This window comes from Thalassophryne amazonica, chromosome 7 (genome assembly GCF_902500255.1).
Source record: "Thalassophryne amazonica chromosome 7, fThaAma1.1, whole genome shotgun sequence".
Lineage (NCBI taxonomy): Eukaryota > Metazoa > Chordata > Actinopteri > Batrachoidiformes > Batrachoididae > Thalassophryne > Thalassophryne amazonica.
Window position 1 is genome coordinate 78,145,957 of NC_047109.1, and position 17,604 is coordinate 78,163,560.

The 17,604-nt window shown below is 40.6% G+C and overlaps 1 protein-coding gene and 1 long non-coding RNA gene across 2 annotated transcripts in view; one reads left to right on the forward strand and one right to left on the reverse strand.

The window, feature by feature from the left end:
* LOC117514309 overlaps nucleotides 1-17,604 on the forward strand; it is a 28,428-nt gene that overhangs the window by 2,931 nt on the left and 7,893 nt on the right. Inside the window, exon 2 of the long non-coding RNA XR_004561851.1 lies at nucleotides 14,267-14,274. This is a non-coding gene — a long non-coding RNA (uncharacterized LOC117514309). The remainder of the gene's footprint in view (nucleotides 1-14,266; nucleotides 14,275-17,604) is intronic.
* On the reverse strand, nucleotides 1,481-17,527 carry zgc:158689 (uncharacterized protein LOC791177 homolog). The gene is made up of 16 exons (XM_034174666.1): nucleotides 17,318-17,527; nucleotides 16,978-17,185; nucleotides 15,428-15,567; nucleotides 12,425-12,500; nucleotides 12,235-12,321; nucleotides 11,606-11,667; nucleotides 11,278-11,349; nucleotides 7,784-7,921; nucleotides 6,770-6,922; nucleotides 6,315-6,491; nucleotides 5,253-5,904; nucleotides 4,970-5,168; nucleotides 4,809-4,871; nucleotides 2,155-2,323; nucleotides 2,001-2,041; nucleotides 1,481-1,818 (listed from the first exon to the last, which is right to left on the reverse strand). The coding sequence occupies exons 3-16, from the start codon at nucleotides 15,473-15,475 to the stop codon at nucleotides 1,746-1,748; spliced, it is 2,010 nt and encodes a 669-aa protein (XP_034030557.1). The 5' UTR covers nucleotides 15,476-15,567; nucleotides 16,978-17,185; nucleotides 17,318-17,527; the 3' UTR covers nucleotides 1,481-1,745.

Consider the following 17,604-nt stretch of genomic DNA (forward strand, 5'->3'; position numbering starts at 1 on the left):
ATTAATCTTTTTAGTCACATAGCACTACTATTATTCTGAACACTACTGTACATCTTTGATAGAGAGAAAAAAACAAGAATTTGGTGAACAAGTTTGAATTTATTTTTGTTTTGATTTGTTTTTTAAATCAAAAATTATACATACACACTTAGATATCAGTTCAGTGGTGATGAACGTTCCAAAAGGTCCTTTATCTTGCCCAAAGGCTCTTCCACTTTGTGATCATGACTGAATACAACTACAACAGAAAAAGGATCTATTCAACAGCACCCGATGGATTGATCAACTCAGTAAAATGATAAAATCCAAGAAGCTCAGTGCAGATCTAAGAAAGAATAGCAGATTTACATAAATGGAATGTCTCTTTGCACCATTTCTAAACAACTGCAGACTCCAGGATCATCAGATCTAGCAACTGTACATAAGTACAAGTTATTGTAAGATGTTTCCACTTTGCTATGGTCTGGAAGAAGACCCAGACTACCTGAACCACCCAGGCTTAACCCTGCTGTGAAGTGGAAGCTACTGGAAGACCAGAGTTACTGTCTACACTCAGGTGAGTTTTACATCTCCATGGACTGAGGGACTGACTGGAGGGACTGAAAGCAGCCCCTGCACCCTCAGTCTCAACTAAAGTAGCAGCTGACCATGTAGACAAAGAAAAAGCTTGTGGAGGAAAGTTTTTTGGCTAGAGACAAAGACTGTGTCGTTTATGCACAAAGACCAGAGGCATGTTTGGAGGAGTAAAGGTGAGGCAACCAATGTAGAGAATTCTGTACCACCTGTTCAGTATGATGGCAGGATCATGCTGTGGGGCTGTTTTGCTGCCAGTGGAACTGGTGCATTGCACCAAGTGCGTGGAATAACGAAGGGAGGCTACCGTAAGAGTTCTTCAGCAAAAACCTTAAACCATCAGCTACAGGGTTGAAATGTGGACACAAGTGGTTGTTTCAATGTGTCAGCAATCCCAAACACAAAAGCTGGTTGTGTGATGGTAAAGCTGGCTAATTTTAAGCTTTTTGAATGGCCTCGGCAAAGTTCTACCCTCAACCCTAGTGAAAACATTTGGACTGTGATTAAAAGTAGGATGCACCGTGAAACCAACAAATTTAATTAAACTCTACCAGTTTAGCCAAAAGGAATGATCAAATATCCAACTAGAATTGTGTCAAATAGTTGTTGATGGTTACCACCAAGCATATGGTGAAAGGTCAACCAACTGCTGGGTCTGCTGTATTATGGACCTCTATGTTCAATTCTGACTTTGGTTAGTTCAGAAAAGTCAAACTAATTTAAAACTTGCACATCACATTTTTTTTAAATAAATATAGTAATCATTCTGCCCCAGAAAAAGAACCGTTTAAAGAAATAACTGAAAGACCATTACTGACATTCATGTCCATGATGTGTGTATGTCAACCTCTGACCCCAACTGCAAACGTGAGTATAGATATCATATAATTTTATCACCCACATTTTTTATATCTAAATTTCTTCTATTAAATGTTTATTTTATATTTATTTAATGATTAACTGTTACACAAAGTCTCAAATTATTAAACAAGAACAGCTAAACTCAGCTCAGCCTTTAATTTTGACTGTTGATAATTTGATTTACTCTATTGTTTTTAATCAAACTGTAGAAAGGTTCTATTCCAAACAATCAAAGCAAACCACAATGCTGATTCCAGAATTCCACCTGAGGCTGGATGGTTTAACAGAAAACAAGTGTGACAATCCAAAAGTTACTCAATGATGGGAGCAGAGCGATCGTTGGTGACAGTTTTTCGGAGTTTGATGTGGGCAAACGGATTGGGCCTGAAACAGACAAATGGCAATTTCAGAGAATATGGAGAAAATATAATCCTAATAACCTATAACAGCCGTTACAGGTTAAAAAGTCACTGGCTGATTGCTGCATGACTGAGTGTAATTTTCAACACCAAAACAGTTTAGAAAAAAAATTGGTAACTAATATATGCAACTTGTGAAATCATTACCTGGTTGGAGACGGTGGTGCAGCAGAAAATTCAGATGAGATCTGAAATCCAGAACAGACATCAGTAGCTGCAGTGTGCTACATTTCCATTAGCATGAAACATCACTGTTGTCCACACACGGATCGGGTCAGCTGACCCATTTCACAGGCCTGACCTTACTGGTGTCGGCCATGCTGTACGGCCGTGGACGGAAGGTGCTGACTCTCTGCGGAGGAAAAGAGCGTCTGTCTTCTGATTCGGGTGTCACGTCAGGTCGACTTGGAGACCCGAGTATATCGAGCTGTCCGGTGCTGGTGCTGTTAGCTTTAGATAAGAACAGCGGGCTGCAGGGAAGGTCACAGACAGAGGAAAGAACATGTGAGTGGGAAAAACAACAGCCACTACCACATGTTGATTTTGGAGTGTCTGTTTTGAAACTGAAGTGGAAACATGATTCTACACCACTGCACTTGTGAAGAAGGCCTGCATTTCTATCTACCAGATGCTCAAAGTGCTTTACAATGATGCCTCACATTTACTTACCCAGCCGAGGCTAGGTCCAATTTGAATTGAAAAAGGAGAGATGTCAAATTAGTTTTTACATGGAAAAAACTACGGATTCTTTCTATGATAAAGCCCGATGTTTAACACCCTGATTTCAAGTCTTGCTCTGACACTGACCGAGTGGAATTATTTAAGAACACTTCAGTGAATACGTAGAAGCTGCTGAAGAAAAGAGGATTCAGGGCCAGAGTCACAGGGACAATCGAAAAGCTGTTTAGCCCCCAGAATGCCTCCTGTTTGTCACTAACTGAAGGCAGTTATAAAATCCAGTGTGGCAGAGTCGTGCGTTAACAGGACTGATCAGTCCACTGGGTTGTTCATTTTAAAGCAGAAATAGAAACATGAGCAAGTAGAAACCAGATAAATTTGTATTCGTGGTGCCCAACCTGTTACTCTCCAAGACATTCCACGGCAGAGTTTTGAACTATTGTAGCGTCTTGATTGCAGTGTCAAATTATTCTCGAGAGTTGAAAGACAAATGGTGTCTTAAGAGGATAGTGCATTTTCTTGCAAAAATTTTGAAAGTTGTATTAGATGTAAAAGACTGGGATTCTTTACATTCTGTGAAGTTAAAAAAACAACAACTGTAAACTACATTTAAAAGTAAATATATTAAATTCCTGACTTGTTACTGAAATGCAGCTAAAGGCAATTTTGTTAGGGTCAAAGGTTAAACAAGAATGCCTGACCACCTTCGAGCAAAAAATGTTCAATTGGACCAAAAACAGTAAATTTTGCAGAATAAGATAGACATCTACTTTTGGTCCCTCTCTAAATACAGCACAGCAAAATAAACCCTATCATAGTATTAAATCAGTTCTATCACAGTGTGAAATCAAGTTGTTAAACTCTAATAAGAGTCATTATATTATGATGGAGTTGATTTAACACTATGATAGTTTAACTCTATTTGAAGTGGAACCAAGTGTAGTCCCAGCAGAGTCTATGTTACTCTGCAAAATTTACAGTGTACAAACTTAGAGTTTCTCAATAGATTAACCCTACAATCTCTCATCTAGCCTCAATGGTAAATTATAAAATGTGAGACAAAACATTGATTTCCAGTCATTTTATACAAACCTTTTTAATTGGAGCATATAGAGACCCGGTCTGCTGTATCTCATATGCTCATATGTGTGTGTATATATATATATATATATATATATATATATATATATATATATATATATATATATATATATATATATACATATATATATATATATATATATATATATATATATATATATAAACTTTTCCCCAGGTGTGAGTCACGCTACCCACTGGACCTTACCTTTGTGAAGCGCTTGAGGTGACTTATGTTGTGATTTGGCAAAATATAAATTTATTTATTTATTTATTTATCAATAGATGTGTCATACAGCAAGTATATATTTTTGCAAACTTTTAAATTGTACTTTATTTAAATTAAAGTATACCATGCCGGTGCTCCTCTGCATAAAATGCTATGCATTTTGTGCAAGAAATCAGTCACAACTTTGAATTAAACTACATTATAACCAAATAAAAGAGTCACTGATAAGTTTAGAGAAGGTGATGGTCTAGTGGTTAAGTATTGGGCTTGAGACCAATACTTAACATCAGTTCAAATCCCAGCCTAACCGGAAAATCATTAAGGGCCCTTGGGCAACGTCCTTAATCCCCTAGTTGTGTTGTGGTGTGTAGTGAGCGCCTTGTATGGCAGTACCCTGACATCGGGGTGAATGTGAGGCATTATTGCAAAGCTCATGCAGATGGAAAAACGCTACATAAATGCAGTCCATTTACCGTCTAAAAAAAACAAAAAAAAACAAAAAGCTTTTTAATGCATCTAAGCTTCAATGCTGATGAAATTATGACCTTAAATTTAAATCTGCACATCAAACACAACCCTATCAGTTTCAGGGGTGAAGTCATCAGTACCAGGAAGATTACAGACTAATATAACTGTCTGTTGTAACCTCAAGTTGAAGAACTTTTCAGGTTTTTGTAAAGGTTTGCTGAATTTTGTACAAATATTTATGGACATGAAGAAATTTCACGTCTAGAACTTGAGTTGTGGCCTCCAGAAGTCTAACACCAGACTGATGCTCACAGGAATTAAAATGTTAGAATTACCATAAGTGGAATGATCAGTATCAGAGCTGATCATTAATCTTTAAACAACATGTTGGCAGCCTTGAGGTTTAGGATGCTGCTTTGTTCTATTTATTAAAGTAGAATCCTAAAACCTCAGAACTGAGTGTTTCTCCTTCATTAAATTACCTCTCAATGGTTTCCATCTTACTGTGGTGTGGCTGAGTGTAGGAAAAAGGAAACCAGCCTTTCCTGTGAGGGGAAATGTTTTTACTGTTATCAATATTAAATAATAATAGCAAAACAAGTGAGTAAGCTAAGGCATGTGTGATGTGTTTGTGAAATCATACCGCCCAGTTCGCTCATTTTGACCATAATGCCACCCGTCTCTGGGTTCAGAGATTAGCAAGGTGATGCTGTCACCAGGCAAGAAATGCAACAAGCAGGCTCCCCCCCCTACTCCGCCCGCTAATCCTCCAGGAGTGTGTGCAAACACGGCTTCCACGTGTGTTGGTGCTGATAAAGTCAGCATTCTAGGGAGAGTGGAGCCTGGAGAGAAAAGAAACAAAGGGAGGTAAGAAAATGAGGATGGAGACATCTAAACAAGTTAAATAGTTAAAATGGACATGTTACCTTGGAAACCACCCAGTCTCACTTCATTGACAGGTCTCCTCGGCAATGGAAGTGTTGCTGTTGCACACATGTCGGCTGCCTTCATCAGCCAAGGATTATGTGAGGGTGGAGAAGTACTGCTCCCACCTGGTCCTACTTGTTGGTGCAGTAGCTGCACAGGAGTCATGGCCCTGGAGAGAGGAGCGCTGTGGGACAGCGGGGGACTGTGAGGAGCACTCTGAGTTATGGCAAGAGTCATGCCCTGTGAGGAGCTACTGGCTGGAGACACCTGGCTTAGAGACATGACTGTGGAGGGGATGAGGCTGGGTGAGAGGTTGGACGTATTGGTGGCCAGCAGGAGAGAGCTTGGCTGGGTGGAGTTGCTGGAGGTGGTTTGTGCTGTTGTATTTGGAGTTGTGCTCCCGCTGGTGCTGCTGTCAGAGAGGGGGCTGGCTGACGGACTGAGAGGTGTGCTGGTGTGCTGGGGAGATGATCCTCGTGATGAGCCTCTAGTAGCTCCACCAGTAGTGGACGGTGGATGGAAAGTCTGGGTGGAGTTTTGTGGTGGACAGGTGTCACTCTGGGAGGAGGAGGAAGAGGGGAGGAGGCGCTGTTGTTGAGAGCGAGTAGAATCACCATTCAACAGAGGAGGGACTTCTTGAACAGAAAGCCTCTGAGAAGGAGGAAGAAAGAAAAAAATGTTATCATTACCAAAAGAGGGAGCAAATCAGAAGAACTCAAATACAAGCTCATTGGTGAAGCGGCTTGAGCGAATGTTCCGTTGCACGGACAAACAGATGTGTGGATGATGTCAATTTTCAAATTCAATTTATTTTCATTTATATAGCGCCAGATCACAACAAGGTTGCCTCAAGGCACTTCACACAAGTAAGGTTTAACCTTACCAACCCCCAGAGCAACAGTGGTAAGGAAAAACTCCCTCTGAGGATGAAACCTCAAGCAGACCAGACTCAAAGGGGTGACCCTCTGCTCTGCTGATGTCATAACAGCAAACATATTATGTACATCCTATGACACAACATAAAAAAAGAAACACAAAACAATTAATACGTTTAACCTCACTTGTTCTGGCTGAGCAGAGCCAAGCTTAGTGTGGCGGAGGACCTCGGCTATCCCAGCAGCCCCTGAGCCTTGAGGCGCAGTGTGACGCAGCAGATTGAGAGCTCGCTCTGGCAGCTTCGTTGGCTGTGAACACGACTGCTGCCAAGATGACAGTTTCTGTGACAGAAGCTCTCTCACCTAATTGTGAGCAAAGCCCCACAAAATGAGATTAGAAAACATGAAAATAGGACCAACTCATCAATAATAGTGATTTCAACACATGGGATTGATTGACTGAGTAGATTAGATTGAATTTTATTGATCCATTGGGAAGACTCCCTCAGGGAAATTGAGATTCCAGCAGTACTGTATAGCAGCACACAGGGTAAGAAGCACACAAAGTATCAAACGTGAAAAAAAACAACAACAAAAAAAGGATCTAATCTAATCTTATCTGGCACTGAAACAAACATCACCTTGCAGTGGTAGTTGATCAGAAGTTTGGTGACACAGCACTGTCTGTCCACCAGGAAGCAATATCGTCTCCTCTCCTCAGTCAGCGCTGACCTGTAACCCGTAGCAACGAGCACATCCAGCTCGCCTTGGCGGCGACTCATCAGTTCCACAAACTGAAACAAAAATCAAACCTGACTTTCCTCACACATCCAAATATACAGTGACCTTTAAACCTCACTGAAGGAGGAAGCCAGAGCAGCACGTGACATCACATCCTGCTGTTGTGCCGAGATTAAAAATATATCTTTATTTGAGTATGCTTTACTGTGGTAACCTTTGCTTCCAGAACAGCCTGCCCTTTGGTTCCACCCCTGTTTATTTCTTTCATCTGGCAGAAATGTCTTCTTCCTGTTGCAGTGTTCATATTTATTTGAAAATGTGCTCACTAAGCAGCTTGTTTTCATAAAAATCAGCTGAGACAGATTGTTCTCTAATCGTATTTACACCAGCTTTTTTCCTCACACAAATGCACACACAGAGCTCTGCTGGTTAATCACCTGTAACAGGGACGATATTTAGGAGTACAGCTGAATTTGATAGGATTTGTGGTCATTTTTGCCTTTACTGGAAAGTAGAGAGAACTGAGGAAAGACAGCAGATCACATGCTGCTGCTGCTTAAATCTTGTAAATAACGTTGTTTACTTTATGAATAAATATAGTAAAATTATTGCACATTTTACTATATTTATAGATATTTACTTATATTCTATTTTCCCGTAGTTGTTCATACCAGTATTTATGCATTCACCACCAAACACTGCAATATATTTTATTCACCTTTCTTTAATGTAAATTTATTGCACTGGTACTACTGTCTGCTGCAGTATTATACTACTGTATTACTGTATGACTTTTACTGCTGCAACAAGTGATTTTCCCCATTGTGGGATCAATAAAGTTTATCTTATCTTATCTCATCTGATCTTATCTTATCTCATCTTATCTTTATGAAGCTGCAAAAGTGGAATTTTACCTGCATCTCTCTGTCTCCATACTTGTTAGGATGACGGCTACCTTGGCTCTTCCTGCGCAGTTTCTTCAGCTGCGACTGGCAACGCTCTATAGACTCAGATTTCGACCTCCGCTCACTCTGGTACTTCTTCAGGGTGGCCTGACGGGAAAACAGGAAAACTGCTCAGGTGGTCAAGTGTGTGTGATCCATTAAGCAGAGGCTTGTTGGATTGATTCTTGTATCTGTATGTGATGTTGAAGCCTAGATTGCTCCTGCCATTGGAGTGTGTGTGTGTGTGTGTGTGTGTGTGTGTGTGTGTGTGTGTGTGTGTGTGTGTGTGTGTGTGTGTGTGTGTGTGTGTGTGTGTGTGTGTGTGTGTGTGTGTGTGTGTAAATGGATGAATTTGACATTGTGAAGTGCTTTGACCATCTGTTCTCTGATGATAGAGTTAAAGAAAACAAGTTAACACACTAAAAAATGACTCATTGGATGAATTCAGTTCAATTATGAGCAGGGTTTCCATCTAATAAATAAATATAGCCCCAACTCAAATAAAGCACATCCACTCACTCACTCACTCACTCACTCACTCACTCACTCACTCACTCACTCACTCACTCACTCACTCACTCACTCACTCACTCACTCACTCACTCACTCACTCACTCACTCACTCACTCACTCACTCATCTTCAACCGTTTACTCCAATTAAGGGTCACCAGGGTGCTGGAGCCTATCTCAGCAGTCATAGGGCATGAGGCGTGGTACACCCTGGACAGGACGCCAGTCTGTCACAGGGCGAAAGCACATCCATGGAAAATAAATGAATTTAATTTAGTTGGGACTACACTCTAAAAAATGAACTGCTGTCTCAATGAAAAAAATTGATGTAACAATTTGCATAGATTTTCTTTTTATTTCAACTTAGTTTTGTTCAACTGTCAACTGAGTTAATGCCACAAGACTTCTCTAGTTAAGCTGACATAACTTAAATATATGCAAATTGTTACATCACTTAGTCTCATTGAGATAGTGGTTCATTTTTTAGAGTGTACATAAATTATTAAATGGAAATCCTGTTCATAATTGAAATGAGTGCATCCAATTAATCAGTTGTTTGAGTGTATTTCTGTTGGATTTTGCAACAACACCATCATGTTACATAACCATACCACACTATAACCATATGGATAAAAAAAAGTCAGGTTTGGCACACTTACTGCACTCTAAAAATGAACTGCTGTCTCGATGAGAAAAATTGATGTAAGAATTTGCATAGATTTTCTTAAGTTATTTCAACTTTCAACTGAGTTAATGCCACAAGATTTCTGTAGTTAAGTTGAAATAACTTTAGTTAAGTTCAAATAACTAAAAAAACCTCATGCAAATTGTTACATCACTTTCTCGTTGAGACAGCGGTTCATTTTTTAGAGTATGAGGACAATCCTGTTATTCTTTCACCAAGTTTTAAGTCTACACCACCAGTGTTCTTGCATCACCAATGGATCAATGCTTTCATCATGCAATTTTTGAACTGTATGCCTGATTTTCAAACATCAGTTACCTTTGGATTCCTTGCATCCAGCCAAGTTCAGTGCATCCTATAATGTCAGTTTCTGTCATAATAAATTTTCTGCCATTGGAGCTTATGCAAATAAATAAATTCATTCATTCATTCACCAGCTACGATTCTTTTCCAATCTTCACAAAAATTGGCACACCTGATCTTCAGAACAAGCTCCACAATTCTATCTACAGTACATGGTTGATTTTGTTTTAAGCATTCATCGATTAAAGCCAATTCTAATCCAATTACAGTTTTTCCATGAATCTGATTGGTTAAGCATATGAGATTCCAGACTGTATAATATCAGGGTAACAGTGGCAAAATATTTGACCGTTTCACATGTGGATGTATTACTCCGTGCCCTGGCCGGTGTTCTGACAAAATATCATTCCTGTTGAATGTCATTCCTGTCCTCTGCGCAACTGCGCATGCGCAATATTGTCTGGATGCGGAACTGTTGATTTTGCAATGAGACACACAATTTGACAGAACACCGGCTGACAGGTCTGAAGGGCGGAATAGGCTGGACGCAAATGCAGGACTCTGACAACAAGCTCTGTAAGACACAGCAGTTTACTGAAACAGTAAACGAGGTTCGGTACACGGAAAGGCACTCCAACAAGAGTGATACAAACAGAAACATCAGGCAGTAGGCGTGGTCGAGGATACAGGCAGGTAGTCGTAACACACGTGAAGCAGGCAGGACAAGAATACAATACAGAGCTGGAGAGTAGGCACAAGACGCAACAATCTGGCGAAGAAATGAGGCAAACAAAGGAGCTTATGTACACCCAGGTGATGAGGTACAGATTGAGAGCAGGTGTGTGTGGAATGCCCCAGAAAGAAGGAGTGGCCAGGGAGAAGGACACACCCACCACCAGAAAACACAGACAGACAACAGAGAAAGCGACAGACAGATCCAGACAGGAAAAAACCCCCAGCAAGAGACAAAACAATATAAGCAAACCAAAACCAGGAAAGCAGCAAACAGGACCCAAAGCCTGACACCGGCTGCACACGCTGCTAGCTGTTAGTGCTGTTAACAGAGAGCAAGAGAAAGTCACGTACCAACGCTGCCGCCAAAATGGGTGAATTTAAGCTACCATACAAAAGTATTGATGTGGATTCTGATACAGAATTACCATTTCACATTTGATCGATTTGATGGATTTTCACATTTAATGGATTACTCCGCGCCCTGACTGCTGTTGGAGCAACGTTGCCTCAGCTCGACAGTAACCCTCACCAACTGAATTACCTACAGAAAAATAAACTGTGCAAAAGATGGAATTGAATTAGAATGGGAATAACCCCCTTGTGACTGATGATTTACAGACATTCATGTTGTTATACGGTTGCAAATTGACGTTATACCGCTCCGTAAAACTCTGTAAAGCTCAATTTGCGACTGTATAACCAGCATGAACGTCCGCAAATCATCAGACACAATGGGGTTATTCCCTAATTGTAACTGGTGGGGAAGCCACAATAAATGAAGTGAGCTCATATATCATCATATAGCCAGACTAAATGTGGCTGAAATGTATAATTACAATACTTCAAAGAATTATAACATACCCAATTATAGATCCATATTTATTATATTAAGAATTACACAATTAGTCACACTTAAAACATTTACAGTACAATTTGTATTTCTTAGGACTGCGATATTTAACAAAATTACGGATTTTTTTTTTATTTTTCTCCCCCCCTACCACCACCACCAAATGTATCATAGAGAACTGGTTTTGTTTGGACAAGCCCATCTTCTTTTGACGGCATGAGATGTTTAAATCAACATGTTGATTTACTGGCCCTGTGATAAACTGGCGCCCTGTCCAGGGCCTACCTCACACCCTATGACTGCTGGGATAGACTCCAGCTACCCCCCCCCCCCCCCCCACCAAAAAAGGAAAATGGATGGGTAGATGGATGTTTACTTACAGTGAGATATTTGATGTCCAACTCCAGCTTCTGCTCCAACTGGGCTAGCAGCTCGGAATGAAACAGCTTTAACTGTTGAGGAATTTAATCCACATGCATCAAAAAAATTAATTTAAGATTTTTTTTTTTCCCTCACTATATTCAGTTTAAAAAACCAAACAGGTGCACCAGGTCCTCAAACAAAAATAAAAAGTACAATACATACCAGCTTAAAATGAAATACTAAACATTGCGTTCTAGTGCAAAATTCAGTTTAGCCACGTAAACAACAATATCATTATTTTTTTTTATATACTTTAAACCTGAGCACAGAAATCTACACTCTTACCACATCTTCCAGCTGCACCTGAATCTGTCTGTGGACTTCAGCCATCTGAAACAGTGTGTCTCCTGTGAGCAGCATCAAAGCACAGGACAGTGAACACATCACTTTGTTGTTAGTGGGGGGGAATCTACTGTTATTTTTTTTTCCAATGCATTCTAAAACTGTGCAGAATATGTATTTATATGATTCATACAGCACAGACTGACACTCATTCACAGCTGTATCATTCACCATACTTGGATCTCTGCAGCAACACATAAAAATGTTGGCCAATCTGCTGCTTTGACACATATCCTCATTTAGATAGGAGTGGCGGTCAGCTGCAAGGCCCGCCTCCATCCCACAGGGCAGTAATATGTGTTGGCTGGCATGCTGCCCTCCGACACTCCTGCCTGCCTCCCCCGCTGTTTGCAGCATTACAATGAGATCATGTGGTGGTGTTAATCTCCCAACAATGACCCTACTCTCTCCCTTTCCCTCTGTTCTCTCTCGATGTTTCCTCACTGCCTGCTTCATCTCCCCCCATCGTTAACACTATACAGTAGACTGGCAAACTCTATATTTTCAGCTTCTGGTCAACTGTCACGTTTTGTTTTATTACTGCCGTCCCTCTCTGGTGGTTGCACGCTCACCCAGTTCTTTAGAACCTTGGCTATCGCTTGCCAGTTCTCCAAGTTTCACCAGAGCATCGAAGTACCCCTTAGCAGCCACCGTCACTCCTGAAGAACAGGGCAGATTTTGGGGAAATCATTCCCACAGTGGGTATTTTTCATGGCAAACAGCAGGACATGTAATAAGTTACAGGCACAGTGTCCAGCGAACCTGTCAGGGCTTTCTCGTAGTTTTTTCCCATAGTCACAAAGTTCTTCAGGCTGGGATTGAACTGGTCCAGAATCCCCTGATGGCAAAGATGCACACAGTCAGAAACATGTTGACTAGGTCACATCAAAAGGAAACCGCCACAAAGGAAAGCTCACATCAATTCAGTTCAATTTAAGCTGTTTACATCGTACCACATTACAATATAAGTTGCCTTGATGTGCTACACGCTAACAGTGGCAGGTGGGCACAGCTAAACTAAAAGTTAGCTTTGCTGACCGCTAATCAGCTAACTTAAAAGTTAACTGTGAAAATGCTAAACTGATAAATCGCTAAAATATTCAGCTGAAGTTACAGATGGCAACTAACTTTAATTATTGGTTTTGTGGCCCTTCAACCCTGAAAAACAGCGCTAAAGAACTGAAATTTTACCATGCTGTAGTGTAAATGTGGAGGCATGGCGAGATCAGATGAAGCTCAAGATGGACATAAATAATTAAATGAACACAAGAAATAAGTGAAGCATCACAAAAACTACCAGTATGAACAGCCCAATCTTACACTATTAGATCCTGATACCATCACGAAATGGAGTAGATTTTTGTGATGGAGTTGTCTAATCCTAACCCTAACCATAAACGTTACCCAAACGCCCCACAGCGGGTCTGCAAAACACCCCCATTCGTGAGCTGATAGTGTATCTGGAAAGTATTCACAGTACTTCACATTTTCCACATTTTATATTACAGCTTTATTCCAAAATGGATTAAATGAACATCAAAATTCAACACACAATACCCCATAATGACAATGTGATGAAAAACTTGCTAATTTATTAAAAAACAAAAACAAAAAACTAAGAAATCACATGTGCATTCACAGCTTTTCCCACAAAGTTCAAAATTGAGCTCAGATGCATCCTGTCTCCACTGATCATCCTTAATATGTTTCTACAGCTTAATTGGAGTCCACTTGGGGTAAATTCAGTTGATTGGACATGATTTGGAAAGACACACACCTGTCTACATATAAGGTCCCACAGTTGACAGTTCATGTCAGAGCACAAACCAAGCATGAAGCTAAAGGAATTGTACAGAAATGTTTCTGCTGCTTTGAAAGTCCCAATGAGCACAGTGGCCTCCAGCATCCGTAAAGAGAAGACGTTTGGCTCCATCAAGACTCTTCCTACAGCTGGCTGTCCATCTAAACTGAGCGACCGGTGGAGAAGGGCCTTAGTCAGGGAGGTGACCAAGAACCTGATGGTGACTCTGTCAGAGCTCCAGCATTCCTCTGTAGAGAGAGGAAAACCTTCCAGAAGGACAAAGATCTCTGCAGCAATCCACCAATTGGGCTCTTTGCCCTGAATGCCAGGCATCATGTTTGGAGGAAACCATGCACCATCCCTACCGTGAAACATGGTGGTGGCAGCATCATGCTGTGGGGATGTTTTTCAGTGGCAGGAACTGGGAGACTATTCGGGGTTGAGGGAAAGATGAATGCAGCAAGGTACATCCTGAATGAAACTAGGGCAACGGTTCAACTTTCAGCAGGACAATGACCCTAAGCACACAGCCAAGATATCAAAGGAGTGGTTCCAGGACAACTCTGTGAATGTCCTTGAGTGGCCCAGCCAGAGCCCAGACCTGAATTCGATTGAACATCTCTGGAGAGATCTGAAAATGGCTGTGCACCAACGCTCCCCACCCCACTTTATGGAGCTTGAGAGGTGCTGCAAAGAGGAATGGGCAAAACTGCCCAATGATAGGGGCACCAAGCTTGTGACATCACATTCAAGAAGCCTCAAGGCTGTAATTGCTGCCAAAAGTGAATCAACAAAGTATTGAGCAAAGGGTGTGGATACTTATGTAGATGTGATTTCTTAGTTTTTTATTTTTAATAAATTTGCAAAAATTTCAAAAAGCTTTTTCCATGTAGTCATTATGGGGTTTTGTGAGTAGAATTTTAGGGCAAAAAAATGAATTTGCTCCATTTTGGAATAAGGCTGTAACATAACGAAATGTGGAAAAAGTGAAGTGCTGTGAATAGTTTCCAGATGGACTGTATTTTGTGACACTATCACAAAATTAGTTTCTGATACCATCATGAAAATTTATATCGTGATGATACCACGAACTAATAGACTAAACTAAATCACTTTTTTTGATGGCATCACAAACTGGTGGGAGACTACACTGGTATGGTCTAGTTTCCTTCTTTTCCAACCAGTTAAGTTTGGGTGAATGGTTTAAAAACCATTGCTCTCTTCATTACTGGAAATTTTTGCTTGCATTTATGGAAATGCGAAGCTACAGGATTGGATTAGTGTGTAAACGCCAACAGGACCAAACATGTATGACTTTAGGGTTTTCAATTTTTCTTTTTTTCAACCGTTATACTGTAATAATAACAGCAGGGGTGGTGTCCAAGTGGTTAATGCGCTTGGTTTCAGTGCAGAAGGTTCTGGGTTCAAATGCCACCCCTGCCACATTTCTCCATGTAATGTGGAGTTGCGTCAGGAAGGGCATCCGGTGTAAAACCTGTGCCAATTCAACATGCAGATCCACCTTGGATTTGCTGTGGCGACCCCGAGTGCAAACAAGGGAGCAGCCGAAGGTACTTACTTATACTGTAATAATAATAATAATAATAATAATAAAACAGTTTTCTGACTTATAGCTAGAGGATCTAGGTTTTATGAAAGACATTCAGTTTTCAAAGATACCTGAAAAGCTAAACCACAAACAGCAACAGTGATCTTTGCTTGCTAGCGGTTAGCTGATTAGCTAAACAGTACCTGTCACTGCACACCAGTGCTCAGGAGGTGTGGAAAGTTTAAACCTTAAACTTCCAAACCTCCTGAACAAACACACTAGCAACACTGATAAAAAAAAAAAGAGAAACAACTCCCTCATTCATTTTTGGTAATGGGATGGGAAGAAACTTCAAGCAGGCTAGACTCAGTAGGGTGACCATCTGGTATGGCTATCACAGACAGAGGAGTTGTACCTTATAGACATTTTCTGTCATCTTGTTGACCTCTTCTGTTCGAGACATGTTTTGTCTTTCTTGTGTTTTGCCACTAAGTACGTCAGTCTTTTCTGTTTGTGTTGTCCAGGGCGCTAAGATTTACATCTGACAGCAACACCCTAAAAGACAGAGGAAAAACATGAAGAAAAGCAGTGAATGATGGATTATCATAATTCCCAAAATTTTACCCCAAATTTATCTTAGTATTCACAGAAAATAAATTCTAACTGTATAATTATCCATACTGAGAAAAATATACCAAAAAAAATTGTATTACAGTGAACATTCTCCAAAACAACATCCTGAATATAGGCACCTGAAAGTAATATGGGGACCTTTAAGACAACAGAAACTTCAAAACAAGATGTGACTTTGTGCACTCAGACCATCTGGGGTTTTGTTTGAGGGCAGAAATGTTATTTTCATACAGATCCTGAGTGTGTTTTAGCTGCGGGTTTACACATTATTGCTGCACAACATTACGACAAGCCAAATATTTCTCCAAGATTTGTGCTCCAGATGAGTGATACTATTTCAGATCAGAACAATGAGCTTTCTGCAGTCCAAATTATACCGTGGGTGTCAGGCTGCTGAAAAAACAGGTAGTGACACCACTTCCTTGGCCGAGAGGATGATCCAGGTTTCAGATTTTTCCCGTCTAGATTTGATGGTTAGAAGCTCAGTCGTCTTAGTTTTCACTGTGGACACCCCCTTTGTAGATAGACAGATAGATAGATAGACAGACACACAAAACTAATATTGTGTCCTGCAGAATGGATGTCTGTTCTGCAGGATGCAATATTAGTTTTATCTTTTTCTTTCTTTCTTTCTTTTTTTGTGCAGTTTGGAAAGCCGAGTAACTGAAGATATGTTTGGATATTTTGACATAGTGGAACAAAGCATGTGAAAGCATGTGTTGTAAGTGAAGATTTGCTGCAGAAATAATTTGCATTGCAATCAAAATGTATCAAATTTTCATGACAATAAGTAATGCAGTCAAATCTAATGCTTAAACAGTGCATGCAAGCCAAATATAGTTGCACTATTTGGAAGCGCTGAAAGGCAAAATTATGCAAAATAGTCCTAAAGATAAATTTGTGTGTGTAACACATCATTGGTGCAACATGACTTGAAAGGAAAATGCTGTTTTCTTCCACACCAAATTACCATGTTTAGTGATTAGCCTCTTGCAAAGCTGCAAGAGTGAAAGCAACATTAACAAAAAGTGAAATACTGCAGCCTAATTTTCTGACTTGTGCTTAGCATCTTTTTTTTTTTCAGTGTAGCTTTGAGTGATAATACTAAATTGGAGAGATACACAATACTTTAAAAATGACAACAAAAATGCAGCAACTTAAAAGAACAGCAGTGTGTGGCAATGAATATGAATGAATGAGTTTTCCTGGACGTAAAATGCACAGTGCACTCCAACAACATGAACATCTACCTGTTGATCTCAGAAAATCAGCTCCTTTTCTTTTTGTGTAATTTTTTTTTAATCTAAAAAAGAAAAAGAAGAAGTTACATACCTTTTGTGTTCTCATTGTTGGGAAGGATAAAAGCCTCCTTTGAGTGTTTAGTGGACAGTCCGGCACCCCCTCTCCAGGCTGCTTTCCCTCTGGGTCAGTTAGTGGGGGGTTGTTTCATCCACCACAGCACTAAATCTCAGCCCCTCCACCCCTTTTCACACGCACCTCTCTGTCCTGCTCTCTCACACTCTCACCCTCTCCTCGCTCTCTGTTCAGTCAGGAATCAGGGTCAGATATGTGGTGCCGTTTGGTACCTTTCCTCATTACTGAGCTGATTATCAACGTGCCTTCACAGCTGCAGAAAATCACAGGCGAAGCCCTCGAGTTGAGCCAGCCTTACCTCAGCCTCCATGCTCTCTCTCTCTCGGTCTCTCTCACTCGGCCAGAATAACAATGAGCTAACAGGACGCCGGCTGAATAGCAGCGGGAGGAGAATAATGACTTGAACTTTTTAAGCCAAACAGAGAGAGGCACAGACATATCACTGGCCTACATACACCGGCCCATGACACATTCCTCCTCTCCATTCTCAGAGGGAGAACAGAGGAGGAGGAGGATTAGGAGGTGGGCGCCCGGGATGCACAGAGGCCTTTTCATCTGAGGGGGAAAACCATGCTGGAGAGAAAT